We start from the raw sequence: 18,176 nt of genomic DNA, 5'->3' as shown, positions 1-18,176 counted from the left end.
CAAGAAAGACAGTAAAATACAATATCTTTCATATTGTATCTGTCTGAGGCAAATTACAAAGTGTATCAAATTCTAATGCCAGTCATAAATTTTGCTATCCACCTATATTAAATCCAACTCATAATAATGACATATCATAAAATCATATTATCAATAAAGTACAGATACTGCATAAATGTGTTATAAAATGGCACTATTGATTATTGATTCTTGTTTCTGATTATTGATAAAAATAAATCATATAAATATAATAAAACACTATGTTTGTCAAACATAGTTAACAAATATAACATTTTGTTAAAAAGATCGTAACATAATAAATATTATGTAATCTTTGATGGTTACCATAGAAACTGACCATAACATGTATTTTAAAGAATTTTTCAAATTATGATTATAATCAGAAATGCCACAATATTGCCAGAAATATGATAAGCTATTTACACTCATATTATAATTATACCAAAACATGTCACCAACCGATGCAGCATACATGTGAATATTTTTCGATGATCAAGTGGGAGATTTCTCTCCAAAAAGAGGGAGATTTTAGAATTTGCAATAAACAAAGAAGGAAGTTTTGACTTCAAAAATATGTAGATTTCTTTAATTTGTGAAAATACCCCTCATTTAAAGAAAAATCTTTGAAAATATGGCTGCAGAAAGTGGGAGTTTCCCGCTATGTGTGGGAGACTTTACATGTATGATGCAGTAACAAGATTTTTTTATCTTAGTGATTATCTTTGATTATAGACACATGACTTTTTGTTCATGTTAAACAACTTAAACATGCACAGGTCATTTAAACTGAGAAACAGATGCATTGACAATGGCCATGCAACAGTTACCAGTTAATAGACTGAGCAAAATTCACTTATAGCTGCAAATATATTAAAAGCTATATACACATCTTTGATTTTGTATTGCAATTGTTGAAATGAAAGAAATCTCAATGAAATGACTAGTTTAAAGTTCTTCATGTGTTCTATCTCTATTACAAACTAGTTAAAATAATTTCTTGACTATCATACTGTTCTAGTCCCCAGACTTTACTGTAAAATGTCAATTTTCATCATCATCATCATCATCACTTATAATCGAAAAAATAAACAATAATCACCTAAACATACGTAGCAAAATAATCACTTTTGAAATAACATTGTGAAATTAATCACATTACATTACTAAGTTTAGCTTGTTCATAAATTAATTAAAACAAATGGCCACAAAAATAAGGCCTTGGTAAAGGGTGTAACTCTTTACAAGCTTCTGAAAGAACAATTTCCTTAGCACTTATTTATATCATTTTTAAAAAAAAATCAAACCTAAAATTGCAACCCTACTTTGGACAGTTGACAGTAATCCTATGCCAGGCATTGCTAAGGCACCCTCTAAGATTCCAGATTCCCTCTACACTATCTGGCTGTACATTGTATTGTGAATCACATGCTTTACACACAAGCTGCACCTTTCCTTTGTGACCTTTTGGAATAGGTACAGTGACCTCCCAGAATGTCCATGCCCATGACCTATATGGGCTCTGCCCATTAGGCTGTATATCAGCACTAACCCAGGTTTTACCCCCGTCAGCAGATACATCTACACGATAAATTCCTCTCCCACCTCCGCTCCATGCATAACCTTTCACTGTGACCTCTTCATTGTCATCCAGGGTCTGCCCATTTTCTGGCTCGCAAATTGCCGACTGCACTGGCAAGAACTGAATAGATTGGGATGTATCAAAATTAACATTATGCCAATCAATAGATGAATTAAACCCTTTATAGTCACGCCTTTGCCAGTGACTGAAACTCTCGTCCTTACTAAGCACGATCTTGTTTAGCCACTTCACTTGCCTGGCTCCGACAACTCCTGGAATGATTATACGTAAAGGATAACCATGATCCTTTGGAATATCTTCACCATTCATTTTATACGCCACAATAATGTCATTCTTCAAGTCTCTGGCAAGCTCGATTGGAATGGATGCACCATACGTAGTTCCGTCTGGTCCCGCATCCATCCCTTCAAACTGAATATGTTCACAGTCAACTTTATCGAGGTCAATACCACAGTAACGAAGCACATCATTCAGAGTGGCACCTGTCCATTCTGCGGTACTTATAGCTGCGATTCCCCAGTTCAGACCTCGAACTGGTTTTATATCAACCATATCGCTTCTTCTATTTCCTGCACATTGCAGTGTAGTCGCCACAGTTTTACTTGGAAACTTCTTTTTTAGGACGTCTAATGTCAGCACCTTTGATTTTTTACTACCTTCAATAGAGATGTCAAGTTTGAAGTCCTTAATGTCAACATTCGGTACAGGCATGTGATTCCGTACAAAAAACAGGTCGTTCGGTGTTAAGAAATCCTGCGTTAGCAACGAGACTGGTGGCTCTGCATTAAATGGCTTCTCTGCACTTGGTATTAATGCTGGATGTCTCCTGGGATCCTTGGCATATGGGTCATCTTTACTGGATTCCTTCTTCTTAGGAAGTTCCAGTATGTTTCCGATTCGGTATTTTTCCAGTAATTTATACATCTCTGGCTGTTTGTGCTGGGCATACATATCCCAGTATGGACCTATATCACCCCCGGCACCAAGAAGAATTTTGTTTCCACCAGGATGCTGGGCAATATAATCAGTGATATCATACACACCATTATTGTAAATCACCCAAACCTTGTCTTTTTCTGTCTTGTGTTTGCTCACATCATCCATGGTGTACGTTGGAAGACCTTGGCGTACTGTCCCCGCCTCCTCAACTGCAGCTGATAATGTGTTTCTTTCTAACTGAGTCTTCAGAAATATTGCAAATCCTGAAATACATAAATTAAAAGAGAAAATGATGAGAAAAAGGACCACAGCAGACAAGATGGTCATTATGGTCCAACATTCATTACTCACTCAAGTAAAAACTAACATCTTTCAGATCATTAACAAGCATGACCTTGAATCATGCCCAGGATTTGATACTGGGGTTTTTCATCTTATATAACAGAGGCCTATTTAAAATACTGTAATATAGGCATTTAAACATTCATTTATAATATTTTCTTAATATGGTTATAATTATAAATTGATATTAAAATTTCAGTGAAACATTCATGCAATTTTCAAAGATTGTTACTTTAACTCATGGTCCTGGATGTATTTTCTGTAAGGTTTTCTAAACAAATTCAAACCCATGGTTTCTATGTTATTATGTATAATTATGTATTAAATACAATTATCTGTCTTAGAATTCATAAAAAGGGCAATAATAGGATCAAGTTACATAGCTAAGAAAGTCAAGACTTTTTTATATAAACCCAAATATAATTTAGGACTTAGTATTGGAAAATTCTACTGATATTGCCATGGTAACCACATGTTGAGAATTAAAAGCAATATCTAAAACTTTAAATAGTGAAAATGTCTTATTCATAACAAAAAATAAGATGTTTAGTAATTGTAAAACCTGGTAAAGGATGATATTTAGACAGTTATGGTTGAAATATTAATCATTCTTGCCATACATACATACAATTTATAAGCTTAAGTTTCAACGCTTCTGCAAACAACTGTTTTTGTCTTTTCATATTATAAAAGTGTCTTAATTCTTTTTCAAATGAATACCTACAGTTGAAAATGAGAAATGATGTGCATATATACTTGGCCCATTACTGTTTTTCAATACTGAATTGCTGACTTAAAAGGAATTGCTTCATTAACTTTTACACTTTATATTGTCAGACCTTCTTTTCTCATGCATTAAATTTTTTTACTATCGTATATATTATAGTATGTTTCTACCCATTATATATATTTTTATAATATAAAGACCTACAGATCATTAACTCATAACATACATGATAATTTATATTTAATATCAGTTTAGCTTTCTGTACAACATAATTATAAAGTATAAGCTAATATATCTTAAGTCCCGATGGCCAGGGATTTTTCAGGCTATTATGGAAAAAGACTCCCCAGTATAAATTGAAATTTTTTTTCAGCATTTTTTAGGTCAATTTGAGAAATGTTAAGTTAGGAAGGTTTAACAGCTTTGAATTTTTGGCTGCTGCTGGGAATTTTTGCTTTTGATTGGGGAGGGTTGGGGGGGAAAGGCTATTTGGGATTGGGAATGGGACCTTATAAAGGGTGAGATAGTTCTGGCTTCCATAGCTTTATATGTCGGCAAACTGGTATAGCAGTATTCCCATACTGCCACTTTCCAATCAGCTTACAGATTTTTCTACCATAACTTGCAGTAAAGTTATAAAAAAATTTCTCTCTCATCATCAGCTAATAAATGAAATCTTATGTAAATTATTAGAATGCATCTAGAAAAATATTAAAAAGCGGCTTATAAAGTTTTGGATGCCAGAACTAATACTGACCCATTACTATAAACCTGTGCGCTGAAGTCTCTTTAGCTAAGGGTGTGAATGCGCTATTGGCTTTATATATATATATATACTGAATTGAGACATCAGCTGAAGTAAAAGTTCAATGAATTGGTTTGACCACAGGAACTTGAAATTCTATCAAATAACCAATATTAATGATAATATCCAAATATACCCCCTAAATAAATAATATGGGGGTATATTTTGCATGTTAATATTTAGTTCTGGCTTCCAAAACTTTATAAGCCGCTATTTAACATTTTTGTTTTTCATCTGATGCGGCATAAAAGTTTTGGATTAGACCCGTTACGAAACCTAACCAGAATAACACAAGTTGATTTATTCTTATTTTTCACTTGCAATTACATTTGACCCGATCAATTCCTGTGTATTTTACGATAAAACAATTATTTTAATATCGTTCTATACCAGTTAAAGTATCAAAATATTAATACTGTCATTAAAATTGCCTATTTAATTGTAAAACATCAATTACGCCGACTACAGCCGGCCATGACATTTAGGTGCCACGCGAGACCTAGTATGACGTCATTCGCGGGAACCGATTAGAATAGAGTCGTGTACTAAATTTAGAACATCTTTGTTGACATGATTTCGATATTTTTATTCAAGATAATGTTTTTATTTATTTTCATTATTTTTTTAGTAGGCTACTTAAATATTATATTATTGAATACAAAAGTCAGTAAATCACCCTTTTCAATATCTTTAAAAAAAGTAATTTATAAAAATATTGGAAGCACATGGGTTCATAAAGGTCAATCATTTTGGCAATATTGCGGCCAATTGCCGAATTTTTTACCTGTCGGAAACTATTAGGTAGTTTATGTTCATAATAAGATTTTTATTTGTCCATCCTTGGCTTATCAACAGATTATATATAGCTTTATCAAGGTATGCTTCACTTTACTTCATGGCATGTTCGATGAATGAATACGAGCGTGTCAGATTCCTGGCACGATTATTGGTGGACTTTCCATCTGGGGTTATCTTCAGCGTTCACGTCATGTCATAGTATATATACGGGTACGCTGAAGACCTTAAGCTAGTTAATATTGATAGAATTTCAAGTTCCTGTACTGTGAACAGGTCTACCTCTGCAATCTGGGAGTGTACTATCCACATACTGCCAGTTTTCAATCACAACCACTTTTCAATCATCCCTAGAATTTTTTTTATTTTTGACCTTATTTGTCATGTAACCAAACTGTAAGCACATCTTGCATTCACCTTGACTACATTTATTAGCAGCAATGTCAATTATGGCGATAAAAAAGAAAATGCTAGCATTTTAGTTCAAAATATGTGAAATGTGTGTTTTCCACTAATCCTTTATTTAGCCAGTTACAAATCGCAATAATTTTCTAAAAATAATTAATTTACAGACTCAGTTTTTTGTCAGTCTGCTAAAATGGATATTAAGTTGGACAACTGTTTCAATATCTTGAAGTCATAATATATACTGCACTTCAAAAGCTATAATTTTAGTATGTACATGTATATTTTACCATACAATTCTTTATTGGAAGGTTATACATCAGTAAAGTAACAGTCACTTAAACAAGGAAAAACATTATCTCTGATAACTTTTCAGTAAGCTTTCACTAGAATGGTGTCATATAGACCCTAAGATCCTAAAAATTTCTTGAGAACATGCTTTTCCTGATATGCAAATTGAAATGTACATCCATACCCCAATTGTGACAGCTTTACTACTGCAAATAGATATCAAGATTAAACAAGAGCTGTCGGTAGGACAGCACACTCGACTATTTTAAGTGCTTGATAGTAAAGCCTCAGCCTTGATAATGTTAAATTTTCTAAGTTCACAAAAGGACTAATTTTTTTTTATAAATTCATGTTATAGGCCTTAGAAAGAGTCTAATTATACAGTATTGGCTTGACTATTTGGAAGGTAATGTCACAAGGGTGTTTTATTGAGTATAATAATACTAATTACCTATGCATACATAAAATTGACAGAAAAGGTACAAAGGCTTGTTATTAAGTAAATCACTGCTTATGCATAAAATTGTCCCAAAACTAGAACTGTGTCCAAAGGACACGGATGCCCCCACTGACAACATATATATGGTATATAGTGAAAAAATCAACAAAGGGCCATAATTCTGTTAAATTTGGTCGCAGCAAAAATTCCTTCCTTAACTACCATCTACACATTAAGGTTGTTCATCCCTGGAAATTTAAGCAAAATCTACCATCCGGTTTAAGAGGTCAGTTGCGTTCACAAAATTTCTATATGGTATAATTATAGTGAAAAAATCAACAAAGGGCCATAATTCTGTTAAATTTGGTCGCAGCAAAAATTCCTTCCTTTACTACCATTTACACATTAAGGTTGTTCATCCCTGAAAGTTTAAGCAAAATCTGCCATCCGGTTTAAGAGGATTTGCGTTCACAAAATTTCTATATGGTATATAGTGAAAAAATCAACAAAGGGCCATAATTCTGTTAAATTTGGTCACAGCAAAAATTCCTTCCTTTACTACCATCTACACATTAAGGTTGTTCATCCCTGGAAGATTAAGCAAAATCTGCCATCTGGTTTAAGAGGAGTTGCGTTCACAAAATTTCTACATAGTATATGGTGAAAAAATCAACAAAGGGCCATAATTCTGTTAAATTTGGTCGCAGCGAAAATTCCTTCCTTTAATACCATCTACATATTAAGGTTGTTCATCCCTGAAAGTTTAAGCAAAATCTGCCATACGGTTTAAGAGGAGTTGCGTTCACAAGATTTCGGGACGGACGGACAGACGGACGGACGGACGTACGGCGTGACGGACGGACGGACAAGTGCAACGCTATATGCTCCCACTCTGTGGGGGCATAAAAAGGCACAAACCTTTCAGTAGTTATGGAGATAACAGCTTACAAGCAAAACTTTACCATGAATTTCTAAGTTGAAAAAGGGAAGAAAAATCAGCCTAAATGCAAGATAGAATTATGGATCTTTGTCAGTGACCTACAATTCTGACCCTAAATGCATATGTGAAGTTTTAAATAAATATCTTTAATAGTTATTGAGATATGTAAAACTTGCATGTAAACATTAACCAAGAGACAGTAGAAAAGGGGATATGAATCAGCCTTAATACAAGATAAAGTTATGGAACTTGGTCAGTGACATACAGTTATGACCCTCAAATTATGACCCTAAGTACATGTGTAAAGTTTCAAGTAAATATCTTTGAAGACCTTTAACCTTTAACCAAAATTTCTAAGTTTCAAAGGGGCAAATAATTCTGCAAATATTGCAGACAGAGTTATGCAATTTTGCAAAATGATGTACATTGTTACTATAAAAAAGTATTGTAAATTTCAATTGAATATCTCAAGCAATAATTGAGATATTTGACTTTACAAAAAAGCTTTAACCAAAATTTCTAAATAATCAAAGCACTGAAAGTACTGTTGGAAGGAAATTTTCATAGAAATTCCCAATGTGTGTGAATTAAAAACAAAGGAATATGTGCAAGCTTCAATCTACAGCTTGCTGATTTGATGACACAAAATGTGACGTCATTGTTTCTGTTTTTGCACTACTCATGTTCAGTGGGCTGATAACTAGTTTCTTGGCCCAGGGCCCAAACCCATAAGTTGTGACACTCATAATCAGTTGAAATCATAGGCAATTCTGTTTCTAATAAGTGAATTAATAGATAATACTACTGCATTATGAACACAAAGAACCACTCAGTTTGACCTAAATCGGCCATGACTTATATAACTACTTCATAGGAATTCAAGACCATGCCATAAGCATTATTTAATCATAGTTAATGAAGAGACTTTTTTATATTTAAACTCAAGGACAAGAAAAGCTCATCATGTGCTTACATGTGTAATTCAAACATAACTAATTGTGTTTTAGTATGAAATTGATGTACATGCTGTTAAAGTCATAGCAAAACAAAGAACAATGATTTAAAATAAACTTTTATTGTCAAAACTTGCATAAAAGTAAAAATATATATGTGATATAAAAATAAATGCTTAAATATATGGAGATAATGAAATTTAGTTTGTCAGATAAACTGTGTAAAAGGAACTCCACTGAAGTTTTTTTTTGACATGATGAGACTGAAATTTATTTTCTAGATTAATGTACCACTTGATGTATATTTTGACCACTTATCTTGAGAAAAATTTCAGATCATTTGCAAACTTCGTTTTTTCAAGAATAATTATTCAAATTGTAAAAAAAATGACCCAAAATAAAAGCGTTTAAAACACATTTCACGCAAGATCAGGCTGAGAAAAAAGCATAAAAAATCGATTTTCAATTTTATTTCAAAATATTTTCTTCAGCTATCTGCTGCATATATTTCTGTATCAAGTGCCCCGGCTCATTTCTGTAAGAAATTCAAATGTTATGTTTTAAGGCTTTTAAAACCTCAATGCAGTGAGTCCTTTAAAAAAAATTATTGGTACATATTGAGGTGACCACAAGTTATAACAATCTGAATGAAAGAAGCTTTAATGCAAACGGCCAGTGGTATAGGAGGTGGAGGTCTTTTTTAAGGATTTTTTTACATACAAGACTGATATTATACAACAAAATATAGTCAAAAGTAGAAATGTGCCCCACAGGACTTGAATGCCTCTTAAAAAAATTTTTTTTTAGGGGGTAAAAAAATATTACATATTAAACAACCAGGGCACAACGACCCGTTTTTTTACGAAGAACCAAAAAGCTTCAATTGGGGAAGAAAACATATAACATTAAAGTTTGATAAATGTTATAAAAAATCCCCCCTTTTTTAAGAATATACCCATTTTAATTTTTATTTTTTTGATCCACAATTACAACGCCCGCCAGGGATTTTTTTTAAAAAAAAAATTTGGCTATTCAAAAGATGACCCAGGGACAAAGGGGACACCCCAAAATTTTATAAACAACTGTCTGAAAATGCAACAAAAATTTTATTAAAGAAATAAAATGAAATACTGAATTAAAAAATCTATCATAAAAGCTTTTGCGGATTTTTTGGCTCATTTTAAAACCCCTTTTTTTTTGGGGACATTTTCCCAATTGAAATATATATTTTTTTCCCCAACCCAAGAAAATTCCCCAAATAAAATTTAAAAATAAGAAAAAATAAAAAATTTAAAATTTTTGAAATAAGGGTTCTCACTGAAAGGTGAAAATTTGAAAAGACCCTAGCAGGATTTTTTCAAAAATCATGCAAAATTTTAGTCATGTTTTTTTCCCAAATTTTTAAAAAAAATTTTCAAATTTTCCCATTATGTTGGGTTTTTCAACAAAAAACTCTTTGAAATTATTATTATGGGGTCATTTCAGAAAATTCATCAAGGAAAACTTTTCCAAGAAAATTTCAAAAATCCTTCAGCTAAAGAAATTGGAGGTGAAAAAAAAATATAAGACTTTGTTATTTATTCTAAGGGGTCCCTTAAATTGGGGGCATGGGTGAGTGTTTACTTGACATATAGTCTTTTTATGGACTATTTGTGAATTTTTTTTAAAATTCCCCTTGAACTATAAGAAGTTTACTTTGGGAAAAACAATAAATACCCCTTTAAAAACTATTAATTTTTTTTACCTCAAAAAGACCCTGATTGGGGGTGGGGATGGGGTGGCAGGCACAGTCTTTTTAAAGGGAATATTTTGCCAATTTTTAAAAAACCTTTGATAAGGAAAAATTAGGACCGACAAAAAAAACCCATAACGGGTATTTTTTCTAACCCCAGGTATTTTGCCCTTTGGTGGTGACCGATGTTGGCATAAACCACCCTTTTTGTAACAATGGGAATAAAAAAATCCTTAAAAGATAAGAAAGGTATAAGGAACGGATATATAAATAAAAATGTTGACCTTGAATAGCAATGTGACCTGCCCCTGGGGGTGGGGTCTTTTTTGCGCATCACCCCCTTTTATAACAAAATTTTGGGCCAATTATTAAAAATCTTAAATAAATAAAAATTTTTGGACCAACACGAAAACCCCGTAACAATTTAAATTGGCCCCAATGTCCTTGACCTTGGGGCAGGTGCCCTTTTTCCCATGAACATCTTCATTATTGTGACAATTGGGGGAAAATTTTTTCAAAATCTTTAGGAATAAAAATTTAAGACAAAATATATTTCCAAAGACTGTTGCCCTTGAATGGCATGCGACCTGCCTGGGGTGGGGGTTGGTTTGCACAATCTCGCTTTTATAAAAATTTGTGCCAAGTTTTAAATCTTCAATAAAATTGAATTGAAAAAGATTTTTTATACTTCAACAAGGGGCCTGGAAATAAGCCCCCTGGAGGGGGCCATTAAACCCCAGGCTTTTTTTTGAAAATTGTAGACCCCCTTTAGAAGTTTAATTTAATTTACACAAAATAAAAGTAAAAAAAAGCCCTCGCACCCCACCCCCCGCAGGGGCCCTTTTTTACCCAAGGGCTTAAATTTGACCAAACTTGGAACCCATAAAAATTTTCATCTAAACTTAGGCTCTGATTGGGTTTTTAAAAGAATTTTTTTAAAATTTTTACTATACACTATGAAAAACAAAAAACCCCCTGGGGGGGGCCTTTTGCCCCGGGGCTTTTTTTTAAAAAATTTGTACCATTTCCAGAAGATGTTCATTAAATCAAAAACTCACTATTGGGTTTTTAAAAAGTTTTTAATTTTTTGCATAAAAATTAAGGAAAAAATCCCCGTGCGGAAAACTGACTCGGGGCTTTAAACAAATTTTGTAAAAACATTACCAAAAATTTTATTTTAATTCTAAATCTAGCTTTTTTGGGTTTTTTAAAAGAAGTTTTTTAATTTTTTAAACTAAATGCAAAAAAGGGAAAATAAAATGACCCCTTTGGGCCCCAATTTTGACCCCCGGGGGCTTTTTTTTGAAAAAAGGTAAACCACTAGAAGATGTTCATCCAAATTCAAAAGCCTAGCTTTTTGGTTTTAAAAAAGATTTTTGTTAAGCCTAGCTTTGGTTTCTTTAAAAAAATATTAGCATTTTTTTTTGGTTGCCAGGCAAAGGTTGATAAAAATTAAATTCTATAAACATATTAAAGGTCCAAAAGGAAATTCCGAAATTTGATAAAATTGGTTTAGTGTTTAAGGAGATTTTTTTAAAGTAAAATTTTACGGAAAAAAGCCACAAAAAGGACAAAAAGCTCACCCTGTAAATTTTGTGACAGGAAGGCTAAAAATGTTAAGTGTCTTTTTTTCCTGGTGAAAAACTGGTGGCTCTTTAAATTTTATACATTTAAAATATCAAATTTTAAAGTTTCTCTATTATTGGGGAAAAAGAGGGATATTTTCCCTTAAAATTTTTTTTAATAAAAATCAGGGACTTTTTATAAAAACTTTCGAAAATAAACCTAAAAACTAAATACCAACATTGCAAAGGGGGGCAGTCCCGGTACCAATTTTTTTAAGTTTTAAAAACCCAAATTTTTTATTTTTAAGTTTTTCCGACATGAAGCAATCTACTTTATTTTCCCCTAAGCTCTGTTTTAACTGTTCAAATAATAACCCCCTTTTTTCCGAAATATTTGTTTAGAAAAATTAACCAAAAAATTTAAAATTTAAAAAATTTCCACATTTTTAAAAAAAAAAATTTTGGGGGGGGGGGGGGGAATTTTTCAGACAATTTCTTCCATTTTACGGTTAGGAAGACCGGGTGCCCTATTTTAATTTCGGGCACATAACCCAAATTTCAAAAGATTTTCAAAAAGAAAAAGTGAGTTTTAACTCAAGTGAAAGGATCAATAAAAAACAATATTAAAACCCCGGGGGTTTTTTCTTTTTGGGCCCAAATTTCAAAATTTTAAAAAATTCAAAAATTAGATTCTGGCTGTGGAAAGATAAATTTAATCGAATTTGGAGTGTACACGTTTACGTGAAACAATATTTTAAAGGGAATTTGCCCTAGTAAAAGGAAAAAAAAGGGAAAACCTAAATACATTTTAATGTAAAATTTTGCTTTTATTTGTCCAAAATTTTTTGTATAAAAATTTTAAATCCCTAATTTTTTTTTAAAAATTTGGGTTTTTTTGTACAAAAGTCAAACCGGGACAAAGTCACTGATTTAAAAAAAACGCCGTGTCATTTTAAAAAAGTCAAAAAAAAAAACTTTTAGAAAAAAAATTAAAAAAATTAAATACAAAACCTAATAATATTACCTCTTCAAATCCCATGTTTTGAAAGAAACTTTTTTCAATTTTTCCCATTTCAATTAGCAGATGACATTCCATTTAGCCTTTTTCTTCATGTTTCTTTGTCATTGCCAAAAAGCATCCTTAAAATCGTTCCCGTTCACATTCAAAAAATCTTTAGGCCAACTCTAAAAAAAAATATTTATTTTAGAAAACTATATTTCCATTATTTTTTAGTTTAAAAATCAAAATTTTAAACAGAATTTCAAAAATTAGCATAGCAGAGCCCGATACAAAATTTTCCTCGGAACCAATTTTCACGAAAAAAGCCTACCACTACTGTATTTTTCAGGAATAAAACAATTTTTGAAAAATGAATGTTTTGGAAATTTTTTGGAAATAAAAAAATTCATTAATAGTCCGACCAGCCATCGATCAAAACCAATTCTTACACTTTTTAAAAAAAATTTTTAAAAATGTCCAAGTTAAAGTTTTTTATAGTATCTAGAAATTTTTTATGTTAATCCGGCTTTTAAAAATAAAAACCGACGGGAATTTCAATTTTCTTAAACAGGGAAAAAAACAATTCGAAATTATTCCTTTTAATTCACTTTTTTACTCATTTAATAAAGTTTTATGAATCCAAAAAAATAGAATCACTAATGGGGGTAACGAAAATTACGATTTTGTACTTCATAAAAAATTAAAACGCACAAAATTTTTTAAGAGATACAGCGTTTCTTTGGATAAAAAAAATTTGGGACCAAAAAGAAATTAAATATAATAACGAAATTTTAAAATTTTTTAATCTACTATACTGCCCTGAAATTTAAGAAAAAACTATTTAAACCCCTTTCTCGGAAGCAAAACAAGAAAATAAAGTTCTGGTTTGATTATTCGTACAACTCGAACAAAATTCAGGACTTTTATGATATCAGCTCACCCCTAAAAATTTGTTTTTTCAAGCATTAAAAAAATAAAAAATTTTATAGCACAAAGCAAAATCAAGAAATTAGACATTACCTTGAATTTTAAATTTGGGTCAAGTTAATTAATTAGTCGGTCTTTTGAAGGGTTTGGCCTTTAAAAAAAAAAACCCCCAAATCTAAAAAAAGTAAAAAAGGGTTAAATTTTTTTGACGCAATGGAAAGCTCAGACAAACAAAAAATTTTCCCCAATAAAAAACTGAAAATTTAGCCTATACACTTTGAGACTATTTTCAGCTTTTTTCAATAATAAATAAATAAAGAAAAATGGAAAATTTAAATTTTCAACTTTTTTACAAAAAAGAACATTGTTTTCCAATAATTCAAAAAGATGTCGTCTTTTATATTATAACAAGATATCAAAAAGTTTATAGATATATAAAAAGAATTGCCCGGGGATTTTTAATGTAATCATAGAGCTTTTAGAAAAAAGAGGTAAGAAAACCCCACGAAATTTTCAAGTAGCCAAAGTTAAATAAATTATAAAAAATTTTCATTTTAAAACTGCAAAAATTGCCCCCAACTTTTTGTTTTACAAATTAAAACTATATTTCCATAGAAAAAAAAAAATTTTCAGCCTCTTTTTTTTGCGCTTCCACAGATTTGAATTATTCAAGCCCAGATTTAAAAAATATAAATTGAACAGGACCGAAAAATTTCCAACATTAATAAATAAACTTTTTTTATGTAATAGAAGTCTATAACAAAATATGAAAAGCAAACCACAAAAATCAACATTAAATTGAATCGGGTCACTGGGCCTAAAAACTTGGCCCTCAGCCCTTTCACCCTTTTCCAACCAGCAGGGGTCCTGGGGCCCAAAATTTAATTTTACTGTAATGATTATTTTCTTATTTTGATATTTTTCATCATAACTTTCAGGTTTAAAAATTTCACACATGTAACAACATTATCGAATTAAAAATTTATTGATAAAGCCCCCTTTTGGAGTAAATTTTTAAAGAAAAAAAGAATTCAATTTAAACGCATATTTGTTTCCCCGTTTTTTTGTAAAAATACATTAAAAAAGCATTTGTAAATTTTAAAAAAAAAATTTTTTAATACAAAAAAATTTTGCAAAAAAAAATCAATCAAAAAACCATTATGACAATTTTAACATATATTGTCTTGCTTTAAATTTCTCTTCAGATAATTTTTATTTTAAAGATAATTCAAAAAAATATTTATAACTAAACAATCAAACTAACCCTAAATATGGTTTAAAAGGGGGCGATTTACTAAGCCCCTTGTCCCGAGTGGGGGGGGCCCGATTCCCTGAAAATTTCAAAAATTTAAAACCCCTGCCAAATTTCGTTTTCTAAAAAAATTAACACTAAAACAAAAACGATTTGAACAAGAAAATAAAAATTTCCACAAACCTTGCGATGTTTTTCAAGAAATCTAGTCTTAAATGAAAAACAACTTTTTTTCGTCGATGGCCAAACGGTGCCCTATTTTTAGCTAAACCAATTTTCCCAAATTTGTACCTTTAAATTTCCAAATATTTTAAAGATTTGTAGAAAATTTTTTTATTACATAAAAATTTTTTTCCAAACGTTTGATTTATGAAAATTTTGCAACCATTTTTTTGCAAAATAGATGTTTTTTAAGGCCCCAATATGTCCATTTTTTTCCTCTTGAGTTTATCGCTAAAAAATTCGGGGTGGAAAAAACTTTTCAAAAAATTGCAAAATTTACAAAAAAAACTTTTTTTCCCTTCGTTACTTATTTAATTTTCAGCATATTGCTACAAAATTACACCTTATTTATATTCAATTTATTGTACATAGGTACATGGACACAAATTTTTCTTTGGCCTAATGCGTAATAATACTGATGTTTTTTTTTCGTACACGTTTAAGATTATGTTCCATTGATGTAAGCTATCATTGAATATCATCATTTCAAGTTTTTTTTAACATCATCTTTTTCTTCAAGTCATCCACGTTTGAAAGTATACATATAGTTCTGCTGCACTACTTTCTTGGTCGCATTTACTACTTGTTTTCTATTGAGCTTAAACAGAAGTCAATTAGGTGTTGTTCGTTCTTTTTAATATGGGCAGACCGTTAATATAGAAAGGAAATTTTTTTTTGAAAAAATTTCCTTCCAAAAAAGGGGCATTATTCTGTCAATATTGTAGACAGAGTTATCCAGCTTCTCAATCTGATGTACCTTGTTACTATAAATAAGTACTGTAAGTTTCAATTGAATATCTCAAGCAATAATTGAGATATTTGACTTACAAAAAACTTTAACCAAAATTTCTAAGTTAAAAAGGGGCATAATTATGTCAATATTGTAGGCAGAGTTATCCAACTTGTCAATCTGATGTACCTTGTTACTATAAATAAGTATTGTAAGTTTCAATTGAATATCTCAAGCAATAATTGAGATATTTGACTTTACAAAAAACTTTAACCAACGCAGACGCGGACGCGGACACTGACGCTTTCATTTCAGCTTTTATCAAAATGATGAATAAAATTAACGGAAAGGACACTTAACAAAACCATTACCTAGTGCACCACCAATTGTTGCTGCTCCCCATTTCAAAGGTCCTCTTGTATTTGTTGCCCCACCTGCTCCGCCACTGTAATTTTCTTTACCATTTAGCTGGAATAGTCCAACATTGACCACAGGTAAAATGCGCGACTTGCTAAATGACAACTGCGGATAAGCATTCCTACAAATGGAAACACTTCTTGAAAGCATCATGTTTCCTTGCAAACAAAATCGCCCTCCGAAAAATACTATTTAGCAAGGCCTTTAAATCTGTGTCAAATATTTTTTGTTGTCACGCTCAAGCGTAACTGCGCATGTCTGAAGAATAGACACGGTCTTAATTTTTTGATAAAATGTATTAAAAACGTATTTTTGTTTCTTAATAATTGATTTGTATGAATGACATAATAAATTTCAGAACTAAAAATATATTTTAAAAAAGTGAAGTTTGAGCCGAAAATACTATCGTATGAAAATAGCTTGAATACGATCGGGTCTACGAAAATAAGATTTAGTTTTGATAAAATTTATTGAAAACGTATTTTTGCTGTTATTAAATGATTTGTTTGAATGAAATAATAAAGAATAAAATGTTTTGTAATGAAATATTAGACGTTTGTGCGGCAAATATGGTAAATATACCAAATTTAGTATAGTAAGAACGCATGAGCATCTCAAGATGGCATCTAAGAAAATATATATAAGATTTACATGGTTCATAACTTATACTAAAATAGTATTAACTTTACTTTTAATGATTTTGCAAATAAGTTTTAAGAATGAAAAATTCTCTTATGAGACAAGAAATGTTTGTAGTGAAAAGTATCAAATACTATTTGGGAAATTACCATATATGCCGCACATACGTCTAATATTTCATTACAAAATACTTCATTCTTTATTATTTCATTCATACAAATCATTTAATAACAACAAAAATACGTTTTCAATACATTTTATCAAAAATAAATCTTTTTTTCGTAGACCCGATCTTATTTTCGCTTTAAGCTATTTTCGTACGATAGTATTTTCGGCTCAAACTTCACTTTTTTAAATATTTTTTTGGTTCTGAAATTTTTATTTGCTGTAAAATCATTCAATGAATGCATAAATATATATTTTACATAATCATTTCAACAGATAAATGCACTATTTAAAAAATAAATCTTATTTTCGTAGCCGCGATCTTATTTTCGCGAAAATAGCTTATTTTCGGTATCCATCTATACCGCGGACGACTTCATATTTCAAAACAGAAACATGGACTCGGCCACCTTAAGTTTTTCTGGTAATCTAGACAGTAAACTCGTGCTGTTTACAAGTGTCATTTATGCCGCGATGATTTTAATCATTAACTTATCAAAATCTATCCCTTTCATTTTATTAAGGATCTACTAAAATAAGTAAAGTTCTCCACAAACACTTAGCCTAGTGTGTGCAAAGACATGATGTTACCTACATTTCTGGTGTGTGCAGCTCCAAACTAGTTAAAAACTCTAAATAAATTGTATATTTGTCAATCGGAGCACATAAACTTATCATGGATCTTTATAAAATTCATAATGATCGACCTTACAGAAACAGTATATATACAATGTACACAACATATACACTTTTCACATGCAAATGAGACTGCAGCTTACCCTTCTGGTGAAAATACTGTGTATCCTTGCGGTGTATGCGCTGCAAATAGGTTTTGCAGGGTAGATCTATATGAAATGTATGTAGTGAAAACTGCCACCAGCAGTCCTGGCTTATTACCTCACCCCAAAATTATACAAGAGAGGTAAAAGATTAACATAAAATGCAGTACTCCTACCTGCTTTAATTCCCTATCCTAGTTGCCATCCTATGCTGGTTAATAACCATAAATTTGAAATTATTCAAAACGTGAAAGTTAAATTTCAAAATGATTTTCAATAATTTCACAACTTGTTCACAACTGAATTTCTTAGAAAAATCCATTTACTAAACGTAATCATTATTTCCTACTCACATTTAATTAATCCATATTCGTAAGATAACTTGTCATCCATTTCATTTTAATAAAATACAGTAATATTCAGCCTCATTGTGAATAGAAAACATATATGTCATTTTTTATTCCAGCAGTTGCTACTGGTAACAAAAAAGG

At 31.0% G+C, this 18,176-nt stretch overlaps 1 protein-coding gene across 1 annotated transcript; it reads right to left on the bottom strand.

Annotated features, from left to right (window-relative positions):
• Positions 1 to 629: 629 nt before the first annotated feature.
• LOC132713341 (sulfite oxidase-like) lies at positions 630 to 16,363 on the bottom strand. The gene is made up of 2 exons (XM_060695894.1): positions 16,057 to 16,363; positions 630 to 2,823 (listed from the first exon to the last, which is right to left on the bottom strand). Exons 1-2 carry the CDS (start codon positions 16,253 to 16,255, stop codon positions 1,340 to 1,342), a joined length of 1,683 nt encoding a protein of 560 aa, XP_060551877.1. The 5' UTR covers positions 16,256 to 16,363; the 3' UTR covers positions 630 to 1,339.
• Between the last annotated feature and the right edge of the window lie 1,813 nt (positions 16,364 to 18,176).

Source organism: Ruditapes philippinarum, unplaced genomic scaffold (genome assembly GCF_026571515.1).
Source record: "Ruditapes philippinarum isolate M1 unplaced genomic scaffold, ASM2657151v2 ctg4266_1_1_1_1, whole genome shotgun sequence".
Lineage (NCBI taxonomy): Eukaryota > Metazoa > Mollusca > Bivalvia > Venerida > Veneridae > Ruditapes > Ruditapes philippinarum.
The sequence above is the reverse complement of the archived record's forward strand: the minus strand, read 5'-3'. Positions and strand labels throughout refer to the sequence as shown.